Raw genomic sequence first — 21,751 nt, 5'->3', positions numbered from 1 at the left:
TGGGCCGGCATCTAAACTTACATTCTTGCTTTTCAAATAAACATAAAGAGAATAGAAAATTTGATAATAGGAGTAAATTAGAAAGTTGCTTAAAATTGCATGCTCTATCTGAATCACGAAAGAAAAAAATTGGGTTCAGTGTCCCTTTAAAGCTGTGTCATTAATAACTTTTCTATTTACTAACACAACGTGGTTTAACAAACATAGATGAGGAAGGTCCCTAACTTCCCAAGTACAAAACCGACATAAATACATGACTTATTAATATGAACTTACTTGTTGCTCTGCTCTCCTGTTCTGTACAGAAATGCATTTAATGTTGCCCTCAGATCTTCACTAATCTTTTCCTAAAAAACACAAAAGCAGAAATGTCAACAACAAAATAGGTTTATCAACCAAATCTGCCCCAATTACATGTGCATCGTACAGTATGATCAACACAGGTAACACAAAATATATATATCCTTAAGCTTATAAGGACACAAAATAATGGTTGCTACAAACATATATATTTTTATTCTTACAGAACTTTTAAAAAGGGACAGTATAATCAAAATTAAACTTTTGAGATTCAGATAGAGCATGCAATTTTTTAGCAACTTTCCATTTTACTTTTATCATCAAATTTGCTTTATTCTCTTGGTATTCTTAGTTGAAAGCTAAACCTAGGTAGGCTCATATGCTAATTTATAAGCCGCCTCTTATCTCATCTTATGCATTTTGAAAGTTTTTCACAGCTAAACAGCGCTTGTTCATGTGTGTCATACAGAGAACATTGTGCTCACTCCCATGGAGTTACTTATGAGTCAGCACTGATTGGCTTAATTGCAAACCTGTCGAAAGAACCAAAATAAGGGGGATGTCTGCAGAGGCTTAGATACAAGGTAACCACAGAGGTAAAATATTTATTAATATAAGTGTTGGTTATGCAAAACTGGGGAATGGGTAATAAAAAGATTATCTATCTTTATAAACAATAACATTTTTGATGCAGACTGTCCCTTTTACACGATTAAAGGTCAGCTGAGAGGCATGCTAACTAACTTATACCGTTTGTTATTCACTTAAGGCACCAGGATTAAAGAGACCTAAAAATGTAATGCACTAATGAGTATTTTCTTAGGCCTAGATTTGGAGTTTGGCGGTAGCCGTGAAAACCAGCGTTAGAGGCTCCTAACGCTGGTTTTAGGCTACCGCCGGTATTTGGAGTCACTCAAAATAGGGTCTAACGCTCACTTTCCAGCCGCGACTTTTCCATACCGCAGATCCCCTTACGTCAATTGCGTATCCTATCTTTTCAATGGGATTTTTCGAACTCCGGTATTTAGAGTCGTGTCTGAAGTGAGCGTTCGACATCTAACGACAAAACTCCAGCCGCAGGAAAAAAGTCAGTAGTTAAGAGCTTTCAGGGCTAACGCCGGTTTATAAAGCTCTTAACTACTGTGCCCTAAAGTACACTAACACCCATAAACTACCTATGTACCCCTAAACCGAGATCCCCCCACATCGCCGACACTCAATTAATTTTTTTTAACCCCTAATCTGCCGACCGCCACCTACGTTATACTTATGTACCCCTAATCTGCTGCCCCTAACACCGCCGACCCCTATATTATATTTATTAACCCCTAACCTGCCCCCCACAACATCGCCGCCAACTACCTACAATAATTAACCCCAAATCTGCTGACCGCAAAGCGCCGCTACTTAAGTTATCCTTATGTACCCCTAATCTGCCCCACTCAACGTCGCCTCCACCTGCCTACACTTATTAACCCCTAATCTGTTGACCGGACCTGAGCGCTACTATAATAAAGTTATTAACCCCTAATCCGCCTCACTAACCCTATCATAAATAGTATTAACCCCTAATCTGCCCTCCCTAACATCGCCGACACCTAACTTCAAACATTAACCCCTAATCTGCCGACTGGAGCTCACCGCTATTCTAATAAATGTATTAACCCCTAAAGCTAAGTCTAACCCTAACACTAACACCCCCCTAACTTAAATATAATTTAAATCTAACGAAATTAATTAACTCTTATTAAATAAATGATTCCTATTTAAAGCTAAATACTTACCTGTAAAATAAATCCTAATATAGCTACAATATAAATTATAATTATATTATAGCTATTTTAGGATTTATATTTATTTTACAGGTAACTTTGTATTTATTTTAACCAGGTACAATAGCTATTAAATAGTTAAGAACTATTTAATAGCTAAAATAGTTAAAATAATTACAAATTTACCTGTAAAAGAAATCCTAACCTAAGTTACAAATAAACCTAACACTAGACTATCAATAAATTAATTAAATTCGCTTTGATATCTGAAGAAACGACCCTTGGCGGTTGAGAAACGCGTTATAATAAAGCTGATTTGAAATTCTTTTAAACTTTGGAAGTTGTACACTCTATTTTATGGTTTAAATCCAATTGAGCAACACACCATAGTTGCTGAACATAGAAACGCCTACAGCACAATTCCTTGGCCCCAGGAGAAAGCCCCGGGAGGAATCAGATCTGACAGTGTACTAGCCACTGACTTAAGTGCTAGCAGGCGATTCAGTACTGGTCACAGCACAGTACCACAGTCTCCGGTAAGCGCATTACCATTTTGCTTGTTGTATCATCCTTTGTGAAACAATATCACGCTATGTGGCGCCCTCTCCATTTCTCTTTCTAAAACAGTGATATCCCTGCTCTCTGGGAACAAGAGGAGCTGCCTACACAGGAACCTTTGGACTAACAAGACCACCAGACCGATATAGGACTGTCATTATTTCTTCTTAGAATCGATAACTGAGTAAGACATACTCGGCAAGAACGGAGTAACTATCTGTGGGACCTTTCATTGTTTTTTGGGGTTCCTATCATTATTTGCATTTTGCATGTTTTTTATTTATAGCAGCGCGCCTTCGTATCTCCTAGTGAGATACTACACCAAATTAATTAAATAAACTACCTAAAATTATCTACAATTAACCTAACACGACACTATCAATAAATTAATTAAATACAATTGCCACAAATAAATACAATTAAATAAACTAGCTAAAGTACAAAAAATAAAAAAGAACTAAGTTACAAAAAATAAAAAAATATTTACAAACATAAGAAAAATATTACAACAATTTTAAACTAATTACACCTACTCTAAGCCCCCTAATAAAATAACAAAGCCCCCCAAAATAAAAAAATGCTCTACCCTATTCTAAATTACTAAAGTTCAAAGCTCTTTTACCTTACCAGCCCTGAACAGGGCCCTTTGCGGGGCATGCCCCAAGAAATACAGCTCTTTTGTCTGTAAAAAAAAAACATACAATACCCCCCCCAACATTACAAGCCACCACCCACATACCCCTAATCTAACCCAAACCCCTCTTAAATAAACCTAACACTAAGCCCCTGAAGATCATCCTACCTTGTCTTCACCTCACCGGGTATCACACCGATCCGTCCAGAAGAGCTCCTCCGATGTCCTGATCCAAGCCCAAGCGGGGGGCTGAAGAGGTCCATGATCCGGCTGAAGTCTTCATCCAAGCGGGGCAGAAGAGGTCTTCCATCCGATTGAAGTCTTCATCCAAGCGGCATCCATCCGGAGCGAAGCGGCAGCATCCTGAAGACCTCCACCGCGGAACATCCATCCTGGCCGACGACTGACGGATCCTTTAAATGACGTCATCCAAGATGGCGTCCCTCGAATTCCGATTGGCTGATAGGATTCTATCAGCCAATCGGAATTAAGGTAGGAATATTCTGATTGGCTGATGGACTTAGCCAATCAGAATCAAGTTCAATCCGATTGGCTGATCCGATCAGCCAATCGGATTGAACTTGATTCTGATTGGCTGATTCCATCAGCCAATCAGAATATTCCTACCTTAATTCCGATTGGCTGATAGAATCCTATAAGCCAATCGGAATTCGAGGGACGCCATCTTGGATGACGTCATTTAAAGGAACCGTCATTCAGTCGTCGGCCAGGATGGATGTTCCACGGTGGAGGTCTTCAGGATGCTGCCGCTTCGCTCCGGATGGATGCCGCTTGGATGAAGACTTCAATCGGATGGAAGACCTCTTCTGCCCCGCTTGGATGAAGACTTCAGCCGGATCATGGACCTCTTCAGCCCCCCGCTTGGGCTTGGATCAGGACATCGGAGGAGCTCTTCTGGACGGATCGGTGTGATACCCGGTGAGGTGAAGACAAGGTAGGATGATCTTCAGGGGCTTAGTGTTAGGTTTATTTAAGGGGGGTTTGGGTTAGATTAGGGGTATGTGGGTGGTGGCTTGTAATGTTGGGGGGGGGGTATTGTATGTTTTTTTTTTACAGACAAAAACAGAATTTATGTTTACCTGATAAATTACTTTCTCCAACGGTGTGTCCGGTCCACGGCGTCATCCTTACTTGTGGGATATTCTCTTCCCCAACAGGAAATGGCAAAGAGCCCAGCAAAGCTGGTCACATGATCCCTCCTAGGCTCCGCCTTCCCCAGTCATTCGACCGACGTAAAGGAGGAATATTTGCATAGGAGAAATCATATGATACCGTGGTGACTGTAGTTAAAGAAAATAAATTATCAGACCTGATTAAAAAACCAGGGCGGGCCGTGGACCGGACACACCGTTGGAGAAAGTAATTTATCAGGTAAACATAAATTCTGTTTTCTCCAACATAGGTGTGTCCGGTCCACGGCGTCATCCTTACTTGTGGGAACCAATACCAAAGCTTTAGGACACGGATGATGGGAGGGAGCAAATCAGGTCACCTAGATGGAAGGCACCACGGCTTGCAAAACCTTTCTCCCAAAAATAGCCCCAGAAGAAGCAAAAGTATCAAATTTGTAAAATTTAGTAAAAGTGTGCAGTGAAGACCAAGTCGCTGCCTTACATATCTGATCAACAGAAGCCTCGTTCTTGAAGGCCCATGTGGAAGCCACGGCCCTAGTGGAATGAGCTGTGATTCTTTCAGGAGGCTGCCGTCCGGCAGTCTCGTAAGCCAATCTGATGATGCTTTTAAGCCAAAAAGAGAGAGAGAGGTAGAAGTTGCTTTTTGACCTCTCCTTTTACCAGAATAAACAACAAACAAGGAAGATGTTTGTCTGAAATCCTTTGTAGCATCTAAATAGAATTTTAGAGCACGAACCACATCCAAATTGTGCAACAAACGTTCCTTCTTTGAAACTGGATTCGGACACAAAGAAGGCACGACTATCTCCTGGTTAATGTTTTTGTTAGAAACAACTTTCGGAAGAAAACCAGGTTTAGTACGCAAAACCACCTTATCTGCATGGAACACCAGATAAGGAGGAGAACACTGCAGAGCAGATAACTCTGAAACTCTTCTAGCAGAAGAAATTGCAACCAAAAACAAAACTTTCCAAGATAATAACTTAATATCTACGGAATGTAAGGGTTCAAACGGAACCCCCTGAAGAACTGAAAGAACTAAATTGAGACTCCAAGGAGGAGTCAAAGGTTTGTAAACAGGCTTGATTCTAACCAGAGCCTGAACAAAAGCTTGAACATCTGGCACAGCCGCCAGCTTTTTGTGAAGTAAAACGGATAAAGCAGAAATCTGTCCCTTCAAAGAACTTGCAGATAATCCTTTCTCCAAACCTTCTTGAAGAAAGGATAGAATCTTAGGAATTTTTATCTTGTTCCATGGGAATCCTTTAGATTCACACCAACAGATATATTTTTTCCATATTTTATGGTAGATTTTTCTAGTTACAGGCTTTCTGGCCTGAACAAGAGTATCAATGACAGAATCTGAGAACCCTCGCTTTGATAAAATCAAGCGTTCAATCTCCAAGCAGTCAGTTGGAGTGAGGCCAGATTCGGATGTTCGAACGGACCTTGAACAAGAAGGTCCTGTCTCAAAGGTAGCTTCCATGGTGGAGCCGATGACATATTCACCAGGTCTGCATACCAAGTCCTGCGTGGCCACGCAGGAGCTATCAAGATCACCGATGCCCTCTCCTGATTGATCCTGGCTACCAGCCTGGGGATGAGAGGAAACGGTGGGAATACATAAGCTAGGTTGAAGGTCCAAGGTGCTACTAGTGCATCTACTAGAGTCGCCTTGGGATCCCTGGATCTGGACCCGTAGCAAGGAACCTTGAAGTTCTGACGAGAGGCCATCAGATCCATGTCTGGAATGCCCCACAATTGAGTAATTTGGGCAAAAATTTCCGGATGGAGTTCCCACTCCCCCGGATGAAATGTCTGACGACTCAGAAAATCCGCTTCCCAATTTTCCACTCCTGGGATGTGGATTGCAGACAAGTGGCAGGAGTGAGTCTCCGCCCATTGAATGATTTTGGTCACTTCTTCCATCGCCAGGGAACTCCTTGTTCCCCCTTGATGGTTGATATACGCAACAGTCGTCATGTTGTCTGATTGAAACCGTATGAATTTGGCCTTTGCTAGCTGAGGCCAAGCCTTGAGAGCATTGAATATCGCTCTCAGTTCCAGAATATTTATCGGGAGAAGAGATTCTTCCCGAGACCAAAGACCCTGAGCTTTCAGGAGTTCCCAGACCGCGCCCCAGCCCACCAGACTGGCGTCGGTCGTGACAATGACCCACTCTGGTCTGCGGAAGCTCATCCCCTGTGACAGGTTGTCCAGGGTCAGCCACCAACGGATTGAATCTCTGGTCCTCTGATCTACTTGTATCGTCGGAGACAAGTCTGTATAATCCCCATTCCACTGACTGAGCATGCACAGTTGTAATGGTCTCAGATGAATTCGCGCAAAAGGAACTATGTCCATTGCCGCGACCATCAAACCTATTACTTCCATGCACTGCGCTATGGAAGGAAGAGGAAAAGAATGAAGTACTTGACAAGAGCTTAGAAGTTTTGATTTTCTGGCCTCTGTCAGAAAAATCCTCATTTCTAAGGAGTCTATTATTGTTCCCAAGAAGGGAACTCTTGTTGACGGAGATAGAGAACTTTTTTCTACGTTCACTTTCCACCCGTGAGATCTGAGAAAGGCCAGGACAATGTCCGTATGAGCCTTTGCTTGTGGTAGGGACGACGCTTGAATCAGTATGTCGTCCAAGTAAGGTACTACTGCAATGCCCCTTGGTCGTAGCACCGCTAGAAGGGACCCTAGTACCTTTGTGAAAATTCTTGGAGCAGTGGCTAATCCGAATGGAAGTGCCACAAACTGGTAATGCTTGTCCAGAAAGGCGAACCTTAGGAACCGATGATGTTCCTTGTGGATAGGAATATGTAGATACGCATCCTTTAAATCCACCGTGGTCATGAATTGACCTTCCTGGATGGAAGGAAGAATTGTCCGAATGGTTTCCATTTTGAACGATGGAACCTTGAGAAACTTGTTTAGGATCTTGAGATCTAAGATTGGTCTGAATGTTCCCTCTTTTTTGGGAACTATGAACAGATTGGAGTAGAATCCCATCCCTTGTTCTCCTAATGGAACAGGATGAATCACTCCCATTTTTAACAGGTCTTCTACACAATGTAAGAATGCCTGTCTTTTTATGTGGTCTGAAGACAATTGAGACCTGTGGAACCTCCCCCTTGGGGGAAGCCCCTTGAATTCCAGAAGATAACCTTGGGAGACTATTTCTAGCGCCCAAGGATCCAGAACATCTCTTGCCCAAGCCTGAGCGAAGAGAGAAAGTCTGCCCCCCACCAGATCCGGTCCCGGATCGGGGGCCAACATCTCATGCTGTCTTGGTAGCAGTGGCAGGTTTCTTGGCCTGCTTACCTTTGTTCCAGCCTTGCATTGGCCTCCAGGCTGGCTTGGCTTGAGAAGTATTACCCTCTTGCTTAGAGGATGTAGCACTTGGGGCTGGTCCGTTTCTGCGAAAGGGACGAAAATTTGGTTTATTTTTAGCCTTGAAAGACCTATCCTGAGGAAGGGCGTGGCCCTTACCCCCAGTGATATCAGAAATAATCTCTTTCAAGTCAGGGCCAAACAGCGTTTTCCCCTTGAAAGGTATGTTAAGCAATTTGTTCTTGGAAGACGCATCCGCTGACCAAGATTTTAGCCAAAGCGCTCTGCGCGCCACAATAGCAAACCCTGAATTTTTCGCCGCTAATCTAGCCAATTGCAAAGTGGCGTCTAAAGTAAAAGAGTTAGCCAATTTGAGAGCATGAATTCTGTCCATAATCTCCTCATAAGAAGAATCTTTATTGAGCGACTTTTCTAGTTCATCGAACCAGAAACACGCTGCTGTAGTGACAGGAACTATGCATGAAATTGGTTGTAGAAGGTAACCTTGCTGAACAAACATCTTTTTAAGCAAACCCTCTAATTTTTTATCCATAGGATCTTTGAAAGCACAACTATCTTCTATAGGGATAGTAGTGCGTTTGTTTAGAGTAGAAACCGCCCCCTCGACCTTGGGGACTGTCTGCCATAAGTCCTTTCTGGGGTCGACCATAGGAAACAATTTCTTAAATATAGGGGGAGGGACAAAAGGTATGCCGGGCCTATCCCATTCTTTGTTTACAATGTCCGCCACCCGCTTGGGTATAGGAAAAGCTTCGGGGGGCCCCGGGACCTCTAGGAACTTGTCCATCTTACATAATTTCTCTGGGATGACCAAATTCTCACAATCATCCAGAGTAGATAACACCTCCTTAAGCAGAGCGCGGAGATGTTCCAATTTAAATTTGAATGTAATCACATCAGGTTCAGCTTGTTGAGAAATTTTCCCTGAATCTGAAATTTCTCCCTTAGACAAAACCTCCCTGGCCCCCTCAGACTGGTGTAGGGGCACTTCAGAACCAATATCATCAGCGTCCTCATGCTCTTCAGTATTTTCTAAAACAGAGCAGTCGCGCTTTCGCTGATAAGTGGGCATTTTGGCTAAAATGTTTTTGATAGAATTATCCATTACAGCCGTTAATTGTTGCATAGTAAGGAGTATTGGCGCACTAGATGTACTAGGGGCCTCCTGTGTGGGCAAGACTGGCGTAGACGAAGGAGGGGATGATGCAGTACCATGCTTACTCCCCTCACTTGAGGAATCATCTTGGGCATCATTTTCTCTAAATTTTGTGTCACATAAATCACATCTATTTAAATGAGAAGGAACCTTGGCTTCCCCACATACAGAACATAGTCTATCTGATAGTTCAGACATGTTAAACAGGCATAAACTTGATAACAAAGTACAAAAAACGTTTTAAAATAAAACCGTTACTGTCACTTTAAATTTTAAACTGAACACCACAGTGTCTTAAAGCCTTAAAAGTATTGCACACCAAATTTGAAAGCTTTAACTCTTAAAATAACGGAACCGGAGCCGTTTTTATATTTAACCCCTATACAGTCCCTGGTATCTGCTTTGCTGAGACCCAACCAAGCCCAAAGGGGAATACGATACCAAATGACGCCTTCGGTAAGCTTTTTCTATGTATCTGAGCTCCTCACACATGCATCTGCATGTCTTGCTTCCCAAAAACAACTGCGCAATAGAGGCGCGAAAATGAGGCTCTGCCTATGATTAGAGAAGGCCCCCAGTGAAAAAGGTGTCCAATACAGTGCCTGCCGGTTATTTTACATAATTCCCAAGAATAAAATAACTCCTCAAAACTATGAAGTATTAAAAATGCTTATATATCAATCGTTTTAGCCCAGAAAAATGTCTACCAGTCTTTAAAGCCCTTGTGAAGCCCTTTATTCTCATTTAATAAAAATGGCTTACCGGATCCCATAGGGAAAATGACAGCTTCCAGCATTACCAAGTCTTGTTAGAAATGTGTCATACCTCAAGCAGCAAAAGTCTGCTCACTGTTTCCCCCAACTGAAGTTAATTCCTCTCAACAGTCCTGTGTGGAAACAGCCATCGATTTTAGTAACGGTTGCTAAAATCATTTTCCTCTTACAAACAGAAATCTTCATCTCTTTTCTGTTTCAGAGTAAATAGTACATACCAGCACTATTTTAAAATAACAAACTCTTGATTGAAGAATAAAAACTACATTTAAACACCAAAAAACTCTAAGCCATCTCCGTGGAGATGTTGTCTGTACAACGGCAAAGAGAATGACTGGGGAAGGCGGAGCCTAGGAGGGATCATGTGACCAGCTTTGCTGGGCTCTTTGCCATTTCCTGTTGGGGAAGAGAATATCCCACAAGTAAGGATGACGCCGTGGACCGGACACACCTATGTTGGAGAAAGAGCTGTATTTCTTGGGGCATGCCCCGCAAAGGGCCCTGTTCAGGGCTGGTAAGGTAAAAGAGCTTGGAACTTTAGTAATTTAGAATAGGGTAGGGCATTTTTTTATTTTGGGGGGCTTTGTTATTTTATTAGGGGGCTTAGAGTAGGTGTAATTAGTTTAAAATTGTTGTAATATTTTTCTTATGTTTGTAAATATTTTTTTATTTTTTGTAACTTAGTTCTTTTTTTATTTTTTGTACTTTAGCTAGTTTATTTAATTGTATTTATTTGTAGCAATTGTATTTAATTAATTTATTGATAGTGTAGTGTTAGGTTAATTGTAGATAATTGTAGGTAGTTTATTTAATTAATTTATTGATAGTCTAGTGTTAGGTTTATTTGTAACTTAGGTTAGGATTTCTTTTACAGGTAAATTTGTAATTATTTTAACTATTTTAGCTATTAAATAGTTCTTAACTATTTAATAGCTATTGTACCTGGTTAAAATAAATACAAAGTTACCTGTAAAATAAATATAAATCCTAAAATAGCTATAATATAATTATAATTTATATTGTAGCTATATTAGGATTTATTTTACAGGTAAGTATTTAGCTTTAAATAGGAATAATTTATTTAATAAGAGTTAATTAATTTCGTTAGATTTAAATTATATTTAAGTTAGGGGGGTGTTAGTGTTAGACTTAGCTTTAGGGGGTAATACATTTATTAGAATAGCGGTGAGCTCCAGTCGGCAGATTAGGGGTTAATGTTTGAAGTTAGGTGTCGGCGATGTTAGGGAGGGCAGATTAGGGGTTAATACTATTTATGATAGGGTTAGTGAGGCGGATTAGGGGTTAATAACTTTATTATAGTAGCGCTCAGGTCCGGTCGGCAGATTAGGGGTTAATAAGTGTAGGCAGGTGGAGGCGACGTTGTGGGGGGCAGATTAGGGGTTAATAAATATAATATAGGGGTCGGCGATGTTAGGGCAGCAGATTAGGGGTACATAGGGATAATGTAAGTAGCGGCGGTTTACGGAGCGGCAGATTAGGGGTTAATAATAATATGCAGGGGTCAGCGATAGCGGGGCGGCAGATTAGGGGTTAATAAGTGTAAGGCTAGGGGTGTTTAGACTCGGGGTACATGTTAGAGTGTTAAGTGCAGACGTAGGAAGGGTTACCGCATAGCAAACAATGGGGCTGCGTTAGTAGCTGAACGCGGCTTTTTTGCAGGTGTTTGTTTTTTTTTTTTCAGTTCAAACAGCCCCATTGTTTCCTATGGGGGAATCGTGCACGAGCACGTTTTTGAGGCTGGCCGCGTCCGTAAGCAACTCTGGTATCGAGAGTTGAAGCTGCGTTAAATATGCTCTACGCTCCTTTTTTGGAGCCTAACGCAGCCTTTATGTGGACTCTCAATACCAGAGTTATTTTTATGGTGCGGCCAGAAAAAAGCCGGCGTTAGTTTTTCGGGTCGTTACCGACAAAACTCCAAATCTAGGCCACAGTGCACTATTCCTTGCCTATAACTATGTTTAAAGTGATGGTTATATACTTTCAGAGGCCTGATTTTAAAAATAGAGCTCATAAACTAGTTTAAAAAAAATCAAGTTCGGTATTTATATTCAATTATTCTTACTATTATGTTGCAGCATCCGTTTGCTCTGCCCCCTTGTTGTTCCTGGTTTGTGCAAAGCGCGTTAGAAAGCGTATGCATGACGCTCTGCTGACGTGCTTGTTTTGACTCGCGAATGCAAAACGTTCATTACCCGGCAGAATTGTAAACAATGAATCACGTGATTCACTGTTTACTTCCAGATCCTTGAAAAGCAAGGGGTACGAGTTGCACATGTGCTAAGCTGCAATTTAGTCTCCAGGAAATACAATGAATCAATGACCCGATTGATTGTATGTAATTGTATGTATCTCTCTGGAGTAGAGAGAGCTAGAGCCATGATAGCAGGATGAAAATGATATACTGCAAATATAAGACATCAGGATTCCCCATTCAAAATGAGGAATCTATTAAAGTAAATTATTTCTTCAAAATCGCAAATGCGCATGAGTTGCTTGAATGCTGAGAAGATCCATGATGAAGCAATCGCATGCGCAAAATTACTTTTTTTCTCTCTACTTGCAAACATGCCAGCCACAAATATAAATGGACAGCTGTGATAACGTCATAGAAGAAGTGGCGGGGCTGCCAGAGAGCACATTACAATCTCAGCGGTTTGCTTTACGTTACAATACTAAAATGTATTATTGAAATTTTTCATGAATGAAACACCTGCTTATTTTTATAATTGCAGAGATTGACGCTAGACAGACTATTTGAGCTTAACACTTTAACCCAGCAAAAGGTTAAACACATAGTTCAAGTCTAGAAATGGACACAGGCCAGCGATTAGTGGCTACGCACTTATGCTGAATGCGAATGGCTCACCAGCCTGTTTTCAACTGAGCATCAGCGCATCGTCACTCGGAGGCTGTCTTTAACTATGTGTTTAACCCCTTTGTTGGTGTCGGAACATTTTCTCATTTCACTATTGGTTGCATGTAGTGCTGCAACTATTTTTTTTATAATCGATTAATGGGCTGATTCTTTTTCTGTTTAATCGGGGGGGCGACTCCTAATATTTGTGTTGCACAGGTGATCTAATCCACATAAGCCAGGGGTTGTTGTAAACTTAGAGTGTCCTAAGAAAGTAAATAGTAGACGTCTGTAGATGTCTTTTAGGCCAAGGACATAAGCATAAAACGCAATACCATGTGCAGGCGTTTATTGGAGTGAAGCAGCTGGTGTCGTGCACAGACCAACTCATTTTATAATTAGATTCATTGACAACTATTTTCATAATCGATTAGTTGCATGTGTTTAATGCATTAATGTAGTCTTAGGTCACTTTAATGTGCCTGTAAGGCACAGCTGCGCAGTCAACTGACATTAATCCAGCTTGGCAGTAGAAACTTTGTGGCACGTGCAGTATGGCTCTAAATGGCTGTGCCAACCTGATAACTTTGCTGAAAATATAAAAAAAACTGATATATTAGATTCAGAAGAGAGATCTGTAAGGATTTCAGTGAAACGCTAACAAATTGGAGAATTTATGAAGAGAACATTATCTGTGGTAAGTCTATTATAGGAGGGTTTAATATACAGTCTAAAGGGAATGGATAATAAAGTAACCAATTACTTACATTGGCCCCAAGTAATCAAAGTCTGGCGGACCTGATCCGACAGTGCGGATCAGGTCCATCAGACTTTGCTGAATACGGCGAGCAATACGCTCGCCGTATTCAGCATTGCACCAACAGCTCACAAGAGCTGCTGGTGCAACACCGCCCCTGCAGACTCGTGGCCAATCGGCCGCCAGCAGGGGGGTGTCAATCAACCCAATCATACTCGATCGGGTTGATTTCTGGCAATGTGTGTCCGCCTGCTCAGAGCAGGCGGACAGGTTATGGAGCAGCGGTCTTTGTGACCGCTGCTTCATAACTGCTGTTTCTGGCGAGTCTGATGACTAGCCAGAAACACGGGGCATCAAGCTCCATACGGAGCTTGATACATATGCCCCATTGTGTTAGAAAGCAGAAATAGTGCACAAAATGAATAAATGTGACCATGAAAGTAAAAAGCATCTAATAACAGATTACAGTGTTTAGACTAGACTAACTTTTGCCTGTACCAAGTTTTTATTTTCCCTGTGTGCAGAATGATGGCAGACGCATGATGCAAATTCTCTGTTTTGTCAATTTGATCTGAGTGTAGAGTTTTTTGTGACAAATCCTACTCTTATTTAATACATATTATGCTTTAATGTATACAGTATGTGTTATTGCCACGGTTTGCAGTTCCACAAGTTTTCAAAATAGAAGCCACAGAAGGTTGCTACGTGGATACAGTTTCTATAACACCATGTGCTCTTCTTACTTAAAGTGATGGTAAACTCTCCTCTTTATAAAATCAGATCTGGAATGTAAGCGCTATTTTAGATGGGGTTTTATTCATCATGTGCAATGAAGATGTGCTATAACTTAGTTATTAATATAGATATGAAATTCAAATACCCCACGTTACACCACCCACTTCAAAAGTCAATTTTCCTGTCAGCTAAATGATTGAATTACACTCCAATCAATGCTCTAGCTACAACAAAAGTGCCATATGGGGAGAGCGCTGATTGGACAACAATTCAATCTGTTACCTCACAGAAAAGTTTACTTTTGAAGTGGGCGGAGGAGCATGCAGTATTTGAATTTCATATCTATATTAATAACTAAGTTATACTGCATCTTGATTACAGCTAATGAATTAAACTTCATCTAAAATAGCGCTTACATTCCAGATCTGATTTTATAAAGAGGAGAGTTTACCATCACTTTAAAAGAATGTATAGATCGCCCAAACAGTAAGCAAAACAATACTGAGCTGCAGGGAGAGTAAAGAGACTTTTACAATGACACATTTATTCCCTATTAGATGGCTCTTTAGTCAATTACTTTCAACTGCAAGTAAATACACCTAAGGTTGTTGAAAATATAAACAAAAATATGCTTAAAAGGAACATAAAACACCAATATTTTCTTTCATGATTTAGACAGAACAACATAATTTATGTAAGAACTTACCTGATAAATTCATGAGCTAGTGAGTCCATGAGTCCATGAGCTAGTGACGTATGGGATATACATTCCTACCAGGAGGGGCAAAGTTGCCCAAACCTTAAAATGCCTATAAATACACCCCTCACCACACCCACAATTCAGTTTAACGCATAGCCAAGAAGTGGGGTGATAAGAAAAGAGCGAAAGCATCAAATAAAATAAGAAATTGGAATAATTGTGCTTTATACAAAAAAAAAAAAAACATAACCACCACAAAAAAGGGTGGGCCTCATGGACTCATGCTAATATGAAAGAAATGAATTTATCAGGTAAGTTCTTACATAAATTATGTTTTCTTTCATGTAATTAGCAAGAGTCCATGAGCTAGTGACGTATGGGATATAAATACCCAAGATGTGGAACTTCCACGCAAGAGTCACTAGAGAGGGAGGGATAAAATAAAGACAGCCAATTCCGCTGAAAAATTAATCCACTACCCAAATCAAAAGTTTCAATTTTAATAATGAAAAAAACTGAAATTATAAGCAGAAGAATCAAACTGAAACAGCTGCCTAAAGTACTATTCTACCAAAAACTGCTTCTAAAGAAGAGAAAACATCAAAATGGTAGAATTAGTAAAAGTATGCAAAGAAGACCAAGTCATTGCTTTGCAAATTTGATCAACAGAAGCTTCATTCTTAAAAAGCCTAGGAAGTAGAAACTGACCTAGTAAAAAGAGCCATAATCCTCTGAAACGGGGAATAATCTGACTCCAAATAAGCATAATGAATCAAAAGCTTAACCAAGATGGCAAAGAAATGGCAGAAGCCTTCTGACCTTCCTAAAACCAGAAAAGATAACAAATAGACTAGAAGTCTGTCTGAAATCTGAGTAGCTTCAACATATTTCAAAACTCTTACCACATCCTAAAGAATGTAAGAATCTTACCAAAGAATTCTTAGGATTAGGACACAAGGAAAAGACAATAATTCCTCCACTAATGTTGTTAGAATTCACAACTTAGGTGAAAATTGAAATGAGGACAGCAAAAAAACACCTTATCCTGATGAAAAATCAGAACAAGGAGATTCACAAGAAAGAACAGATAATTAAAAAACTGTTCTAGCTGAAGAGATGTCCAAAAAGAACAATACTTTCCATGAAAGTAATGAATGTCCAGAGCAAGCATATGCTCAAAATAGAAGAACCTGAAAAACCTTCAGAACCCAATTAAGACTCCCAGGAGGAGAAATTGGCTTAATGACAGGTTTGATACGAATCAAAACCTGAAAAAAGTGATAAATATCAGGAAGTAACACTGCCTTATCCTGATAAAAAATCAGAAAAGGATATTCACAAAAAAGAGGATAACTCAAAAACTCTTCTAGTAGAAGAAATAACCAGAAGAAAGTAATTTAATGTTCAGAAAATGCATAGTTTCAAACGGAGGAGCCTGTAAAGCCCTCAGTACCAAATTGAGACTCCAAAGAGGAGAGATTGAATTAATGACAGGCGTGATATGGACCAAAGCCTGCACAACACAATGAATATCAGGATGATTAGCAATCTTTTCTGTAATAAAAAGAACAGAAAGAGTAGAGATTTGTCCTTAACAAAGAACTGAAGACAAAACTTTATCCAAACCAACCTGAAAAAATAATAAAATTCTATGAATTTTAAAAGAATGCCAAGAAAAGTAGGTCTTCCAGACTCAATATAAATCTTTCTAGAGACAGTTTTATGAGCCTGAAACATAGTATTAATCAATGAGTCAGAAAAACCTCTATGACTAAAAACCAAGCGTTCAATCTCCATCCCTTCAAATTTAATGATTTGAGATCCTGATGGAAAAAAATGGCCTTGAGAAAGAAAAGGTCCGGTTTAAACGGAGGTGTCCAACGTTGGCAACTGGCCATCCGAATGAGATTCGTATACCAAAACCTGAGAGGCCATGCTGGAACTACCAGCATAACAAACAAATACTCCATAAGAATTTTGGAAGAAGAACTAGAGGCGGCAAGAAATAGGCAAAAAGATAATTCCAAAGAAATGTCAATGCATACACTACTTCCGCCTGAAGATTCCCGGACCTTAATAGGCCGCTGGGAAGTTCTTTATTCAGATGAGATGAAAAACATATCTGGGTAAGAGAGACCATTCTCCCGGAGGAAAAACATAATTTATGCTTACCTGATAAATTTATTTCTCTTGTAGTGTGTTCAGTCCACGGGTCATCCATTACTTATGGGATATATTCTCCTTCCCAACAGGAAGTTGCAAGAGGATCACCCAAGCAGAGCTGCTATATAGCTCCTCCCCTCACATGTCATATCCAGTCATTCGACCGAAACAAGACGAGAAAGGAGAAACTATAGGGTGCAGTGGTGACTGGAGTTATAATTTAAAATTTAGAACCTGCCTCAAAAAGACAGAGTGGGCCGTGGACTGAACACACTACAAGAGAAATAAATTTATCAGGTAAGCATAAATGTTTTCTCTTGTTAAGTGTGTTCAGTCCACGGGTCATCCATTACTTATGGGATACCAATACCAAAGCTAAAGTACACGGATGAAGGGAGGGACAAGGCAGGAACATTAAACAGAAGGAACCACTGCCTGTAGAACCTTTCTCCCAAAAACAGCCTCCGAAGAAGCAAAAGTGTCAAATTTGTAAAATTTGGAAAAAGTATGAAGTGAAGTTGCAGCCTTGCAAATCTGTTCAACAGAGGCCTCATTTTTAAAGGCCCAAGTGGAAGCCACAGCTCTAGTGGAATGAGCTGTAATTCTTTCAGGAGGCTGCTGTCCAGCAGTCTCATAAGCTAAACGTATTATGCTACGAAGCCAAAAAGAGAGAGAGGTAGCCGAAGCCTTTTGACCTCTCCTCTGTCCAGAGTAAACGACAAACAGGGAAGAAGTTTGTCGAAAATCTTTAGTTGCCTGTAAGTAGAACTTCAGGGCACGGACCACGTCTAGATTATGCAAAAGACGTTCCTTCTTTGAAGGAGGATTAGGACACAATGATGGAACAACAATCTCTTGATTGATATTCCTGTTAGAAACAACCTTAGGCAAAAATCCAGGTTTAGTACGCAGGACTACCTTGTCTGAATGAAAGATCAGATAAGGAGAATCACAATGTAAGGCAGATAACTCCGAGACTCTTCGAGCCGAGGAAATAGCCATCAAAAACAGAACTTTCCAAGATAAAAGCTTAATATCAATGGAATGAAGGGGTTCAAACGGAACACCCTGAAGAACTTTAAGAACCAAGTTTAAGCTCCACGGAGGAGCAACAGCCTTAAACAAAGCTTATCCTAGCCAAAGCCTGACAAAAAGCCTGGACGTCTGGATTCCCTGCCAGACGCTTGTGTAAAAGAATAGACAGAGCAGAAATCTGTCCCTTTAGTGAACTAGCGGATAAGCCCTTTTCTAAACCCTCTTGTAGAAAAGCCAATATCCTAGGAATCCTAACCTTACTCCATGAGTAACCAATATAAATATTTACGCCATATCTTATGGTAAATTTTTCTGGTAACAGGTTTCCGAGCCTGTATCAATGTATCAATAACCAAATCCGAAAACCCACGCTTTGATAGAATCAAGCGTTCAATCTCCAAGCAGTCAGCCTCAGAGAAATTAGGTTTGGATGGTTGAAAGGACCCTGAATTAGAAGGTCCTGCCTCAGAGGTAGAGACCATGGTGGACAGGACGACATGTCCACTAGGTCTGCATACCAGGTCCTGCGTGGCCATGCAGGCGCTATCAGAATCACCGATGCTCTCTCCTGTTTGATCCTGGCAATCAGTCGAGGTAGCAACGGAAAAGGTGGAAACACATAAGCTATGTTGAAAACCCAAGGGGCTGCAAGTGCATCTACCAGCACCACTCCCAGGTCCCTGTACCTGGATCCGTAACGAGGAAGCTTGGCGTTCTGGCGAGATGCCATAAGATCCAGATCCGGTTTGCCCCAACGACAAATCAGTTGAGCAAATACCTCCGGGTGTAGTTCCCACTCCCCCGGATGAAAAGTCTGGCGACTTAGAAAATCCGCTTCCCATTTCTCCACACCTGGGATGTAGATCGCTGACAGGTGGCAAGAGTGTGACTCTGCCCAGCGAATTATCTTCGAGACTTCCAACATCGCTAGGGAACTCCTGGTTCCCCCTTGATGATTGATGTAAGCCACAGTCGTGATGTTGTCCGACTGAAACCTGATGAACCTCAGTGTTGCTAACTGAGGCCAAGCTAGAAGAGCATTGAATATTGCTCTTAATTCTAGAATGTTGATTGGTAGGAGTTTCTCCACCTGAGTCCACGATCCCTGAGCCTTCAGGGAGTTCCAGACTGCTCCCCAGCCTAGAAGGCTGGCATCTGTTGTTACAATCGTCCAATCTGGTCTGCGAAAGGTCATTCCTTCGGACAGATGAACCCGTGACAACCACCAGAGAAGAGAATCTCTGGTCTCCTGGTCCAGATTTAGCAAAGGGGACAGATCTGAGTAATCCCCGTTCCACTGACTTAGCATGCATAGTTGCAGCGGTCTGAGATGCAGGCGCGCAAATGGCACTATGTCCATTGCCGCAACCATCAAGCCGATTACTTCCATACACTGAGCTACTGATGGGCTTGGAATGGAGTGAAGGGCACGGCAAGCATTGAGAATCTTTGATAACCTGGACTCCGTCAGGTAAATCTTCATCTCTATAGAATCTATAAGAGTCCCTAGAAAAGGAACCCTTGTGAGCGGTAACAGAGAACTCTTTTCCACGTTCACTTTCCACCCATGCGACCTCAGAAATGCTAGAACTATCTCTGTATGAGACTTTGCATTTTGAAAACTTGACGCTTGAATCAGAATGTCGTCTAGGTACGGAGCCACCGCTATGCCTCGTGGTCTTAGTACCGCCAGAAGTGAGCCCAGAACCTTTGTAAAAATTCTCGGGGCCGTAGCTAACCCGAAGGGAAGAGCTACAAACTGGTAATGCCTGTCTAGAAAGGCAAATCTTAGGTACCGATAATGATCTTTGTGAATCGGTATGTGAAGGTAGGCATCCTTTAAGTCCACTGTGGTCATATATTGACCCTCTTGGATCATGGGCAGGATGGTCCGAATGGTTTCCATCTTGAACGATGGAACCCTTAGGAATTTGTTTAAGATTTTTAAGTCTAAGATTGGTCTGAAGGTTCCCTCTTTTTTGGGAACCACAAATAGATTTGAGTAAAACCCTTGTCCTCGTTCCGTTCACGGAACTGGGTGGATCACTCCCATCACTAAGAGGTCTTGTACACATTGTAGAAATGCCTCTTTCTTTACTAGGTTTGTTGATAACCTTGACAGATGAAACCTCCCTTGTGGAGGAGAAGTTTTGAAATCCAGAAGGTATCCCTGAGATATAATCTCCAACGTCCAGGGATCCTGTACATCTCTTGCCCAGGCCTGGGCGAAGAGAGAAAGTCTGCCCCCCACTAGATCCGTCTCCGGAGAGGGGGCCCTGTCTTCATGCTGTCTTAGGGGCGGAAGTAGGCTTTCTGGCCTGCTTGCCCTTGTTCCATGACTGGTTGCCTTTCCAACCCTGTCTGTAACGAGCAGTAGTTCCTTCCTGTTTTGGAGCGGAGGAAGTGGATGCTGCTCCTGCCTTGAAGTTACGAAAGGCACGAAAATTAGACTGTTTGGCCTTTGATTTGGCCCTGTCCTGAGGAAGGGTGTGGCCCTTACCTCCCGTAATGTCAGCAATAATTTCCTTCAAGCCGGGCCCGAATAAGGTCTGCCCTTTGAAAGGAATGTTAAGTAGTTTAGACTTAGAAGTTACATCTGCTGACCAGGATTTAAGCCATAGCGCCCTGCGCGCCTGTATGGCGAATCCGGAATTTTTAGCCATAAGTTTGGTTAAATGCACTACGGCATCCGAAACAAACGCATTAGCCAGTTTAAGCGTTCTAACTTTGCTCAAAGTCTCATCCAATGGTGCTGTGCGAATCGCCTCTTCCAGAGACTCAAACCAGAATGCCGCTGCAGCCGTGACAGGCGCAATGCATGCAAGAGGCTGCAATATAAAACCTTGTTGAACAAACATTTTCTTAAGGTAACCCTCTAATTTTTTATCCATTGGATCTGAGAAAGCACAGCTATCCTCCACCGGGATAGTGGTACGCTTGGCTAAAGTAGAAACTGCTCCCTCCACCTTAGGGACCGTCTGCCATAAGTCTCGTGTGGTGGCGTCTATAGGGAACATTTTTCTAAATATCGGAGGAGGGGAAAAGGGCACACCGGGTCTATCCCACTCCTTACTAATAATTTCTGTAAGCCTTTTTGGTATAGGAAAAACGTCAGTACACACCGGTACCGCATAGTATCTATCCAACCTACATAATTTCTCTGGGATTGCCACCGTGTCGCAATCATTCAGAGCCGCTAACACCTCCCCTAGTAACACGCGGAGGTTCTCAAGCTTAAATTTAAAATTTGAAATTTCTGAATCCGGTCTCCCCGGATCAGAACCGTCACCAACAGAATGAAGCTCACCGTCCTCATGTTCTGCAAATTGTGACGCAGTATCAGACATGGCTCTCGTGTCATCAGCGCGCTCTGTCCTTAACCCAGAGCTATCGCGCTTGCCTCTTAATTCGGGCATATTGTATAATACTTCTTTCATAACATTAGCCATATCATGTAAAGTGATTTGTAAGGGCCTTGATGTACTTGGCGCCTCAATCTTACGCACCTCCCGAGCGGGAGACGCAGGTACTGACACGTGAGGAGAGTTAGACGGCATAACTTCCCCCTCGTTGTCTGGTGATAATTTCTTTATCGGTACAGATTGACTTTTATTCAAAGTAATATCAATACAATTGGTACACATATTTCTATTGGGCTCCACATCGGCTTTTGAACATAATGAACAAGCAGATTCCTCTGTATCAGACATGTTTAAACAGACTAGCAATGAAGCTAGCAAGCTTGGAAATCACTTTCAATAAGTTTACAAGCAATATAA

The 21,751-nt window shown here is 41.5% G+C and overlaps 1 protein-coding gene across 1 annotated transcript in view; it reads right to left on the bottom strand.

Moving 5' to 3' along the window:
• ATAD3A (ATPase family AAA domain containing 3A) overlaps positions 1–21,751 on the bottom strand; it is a 273,671-nt gene that overhangs the window by 76,008 nt on the left and 175,912 nt on the right. The window contains exon 13 of the mRNA XM_053690532.1: positions 277–347. Coding sequence (XP_053546507.1) covers positions 277–347 — 71 coding nt within the window. The remainder of the gene's footprint in view (positions 1–276; positions 348–21,751) is intronic.

The sequence above is a fragment of the Bombina bombina genome, chromosome 8, assembly GCF_027579735.1.
Source record: "Bombina bombina isolate aBomBom1 chromosome 8, aBomBom1.pri, whole genome shotgun sequence".
NCBI classification, from domain to species: Eukaryota; Metazoa; Chordata; class Amphibia; order Anura; family Bombinatoridae; genus Bombina; species Bombina bombina.
The sequence above is the reverse complement of the archived record's forward strand: the minus strand, read 5'-3'. Positions and strand labels throughout refer to the sequence as shown.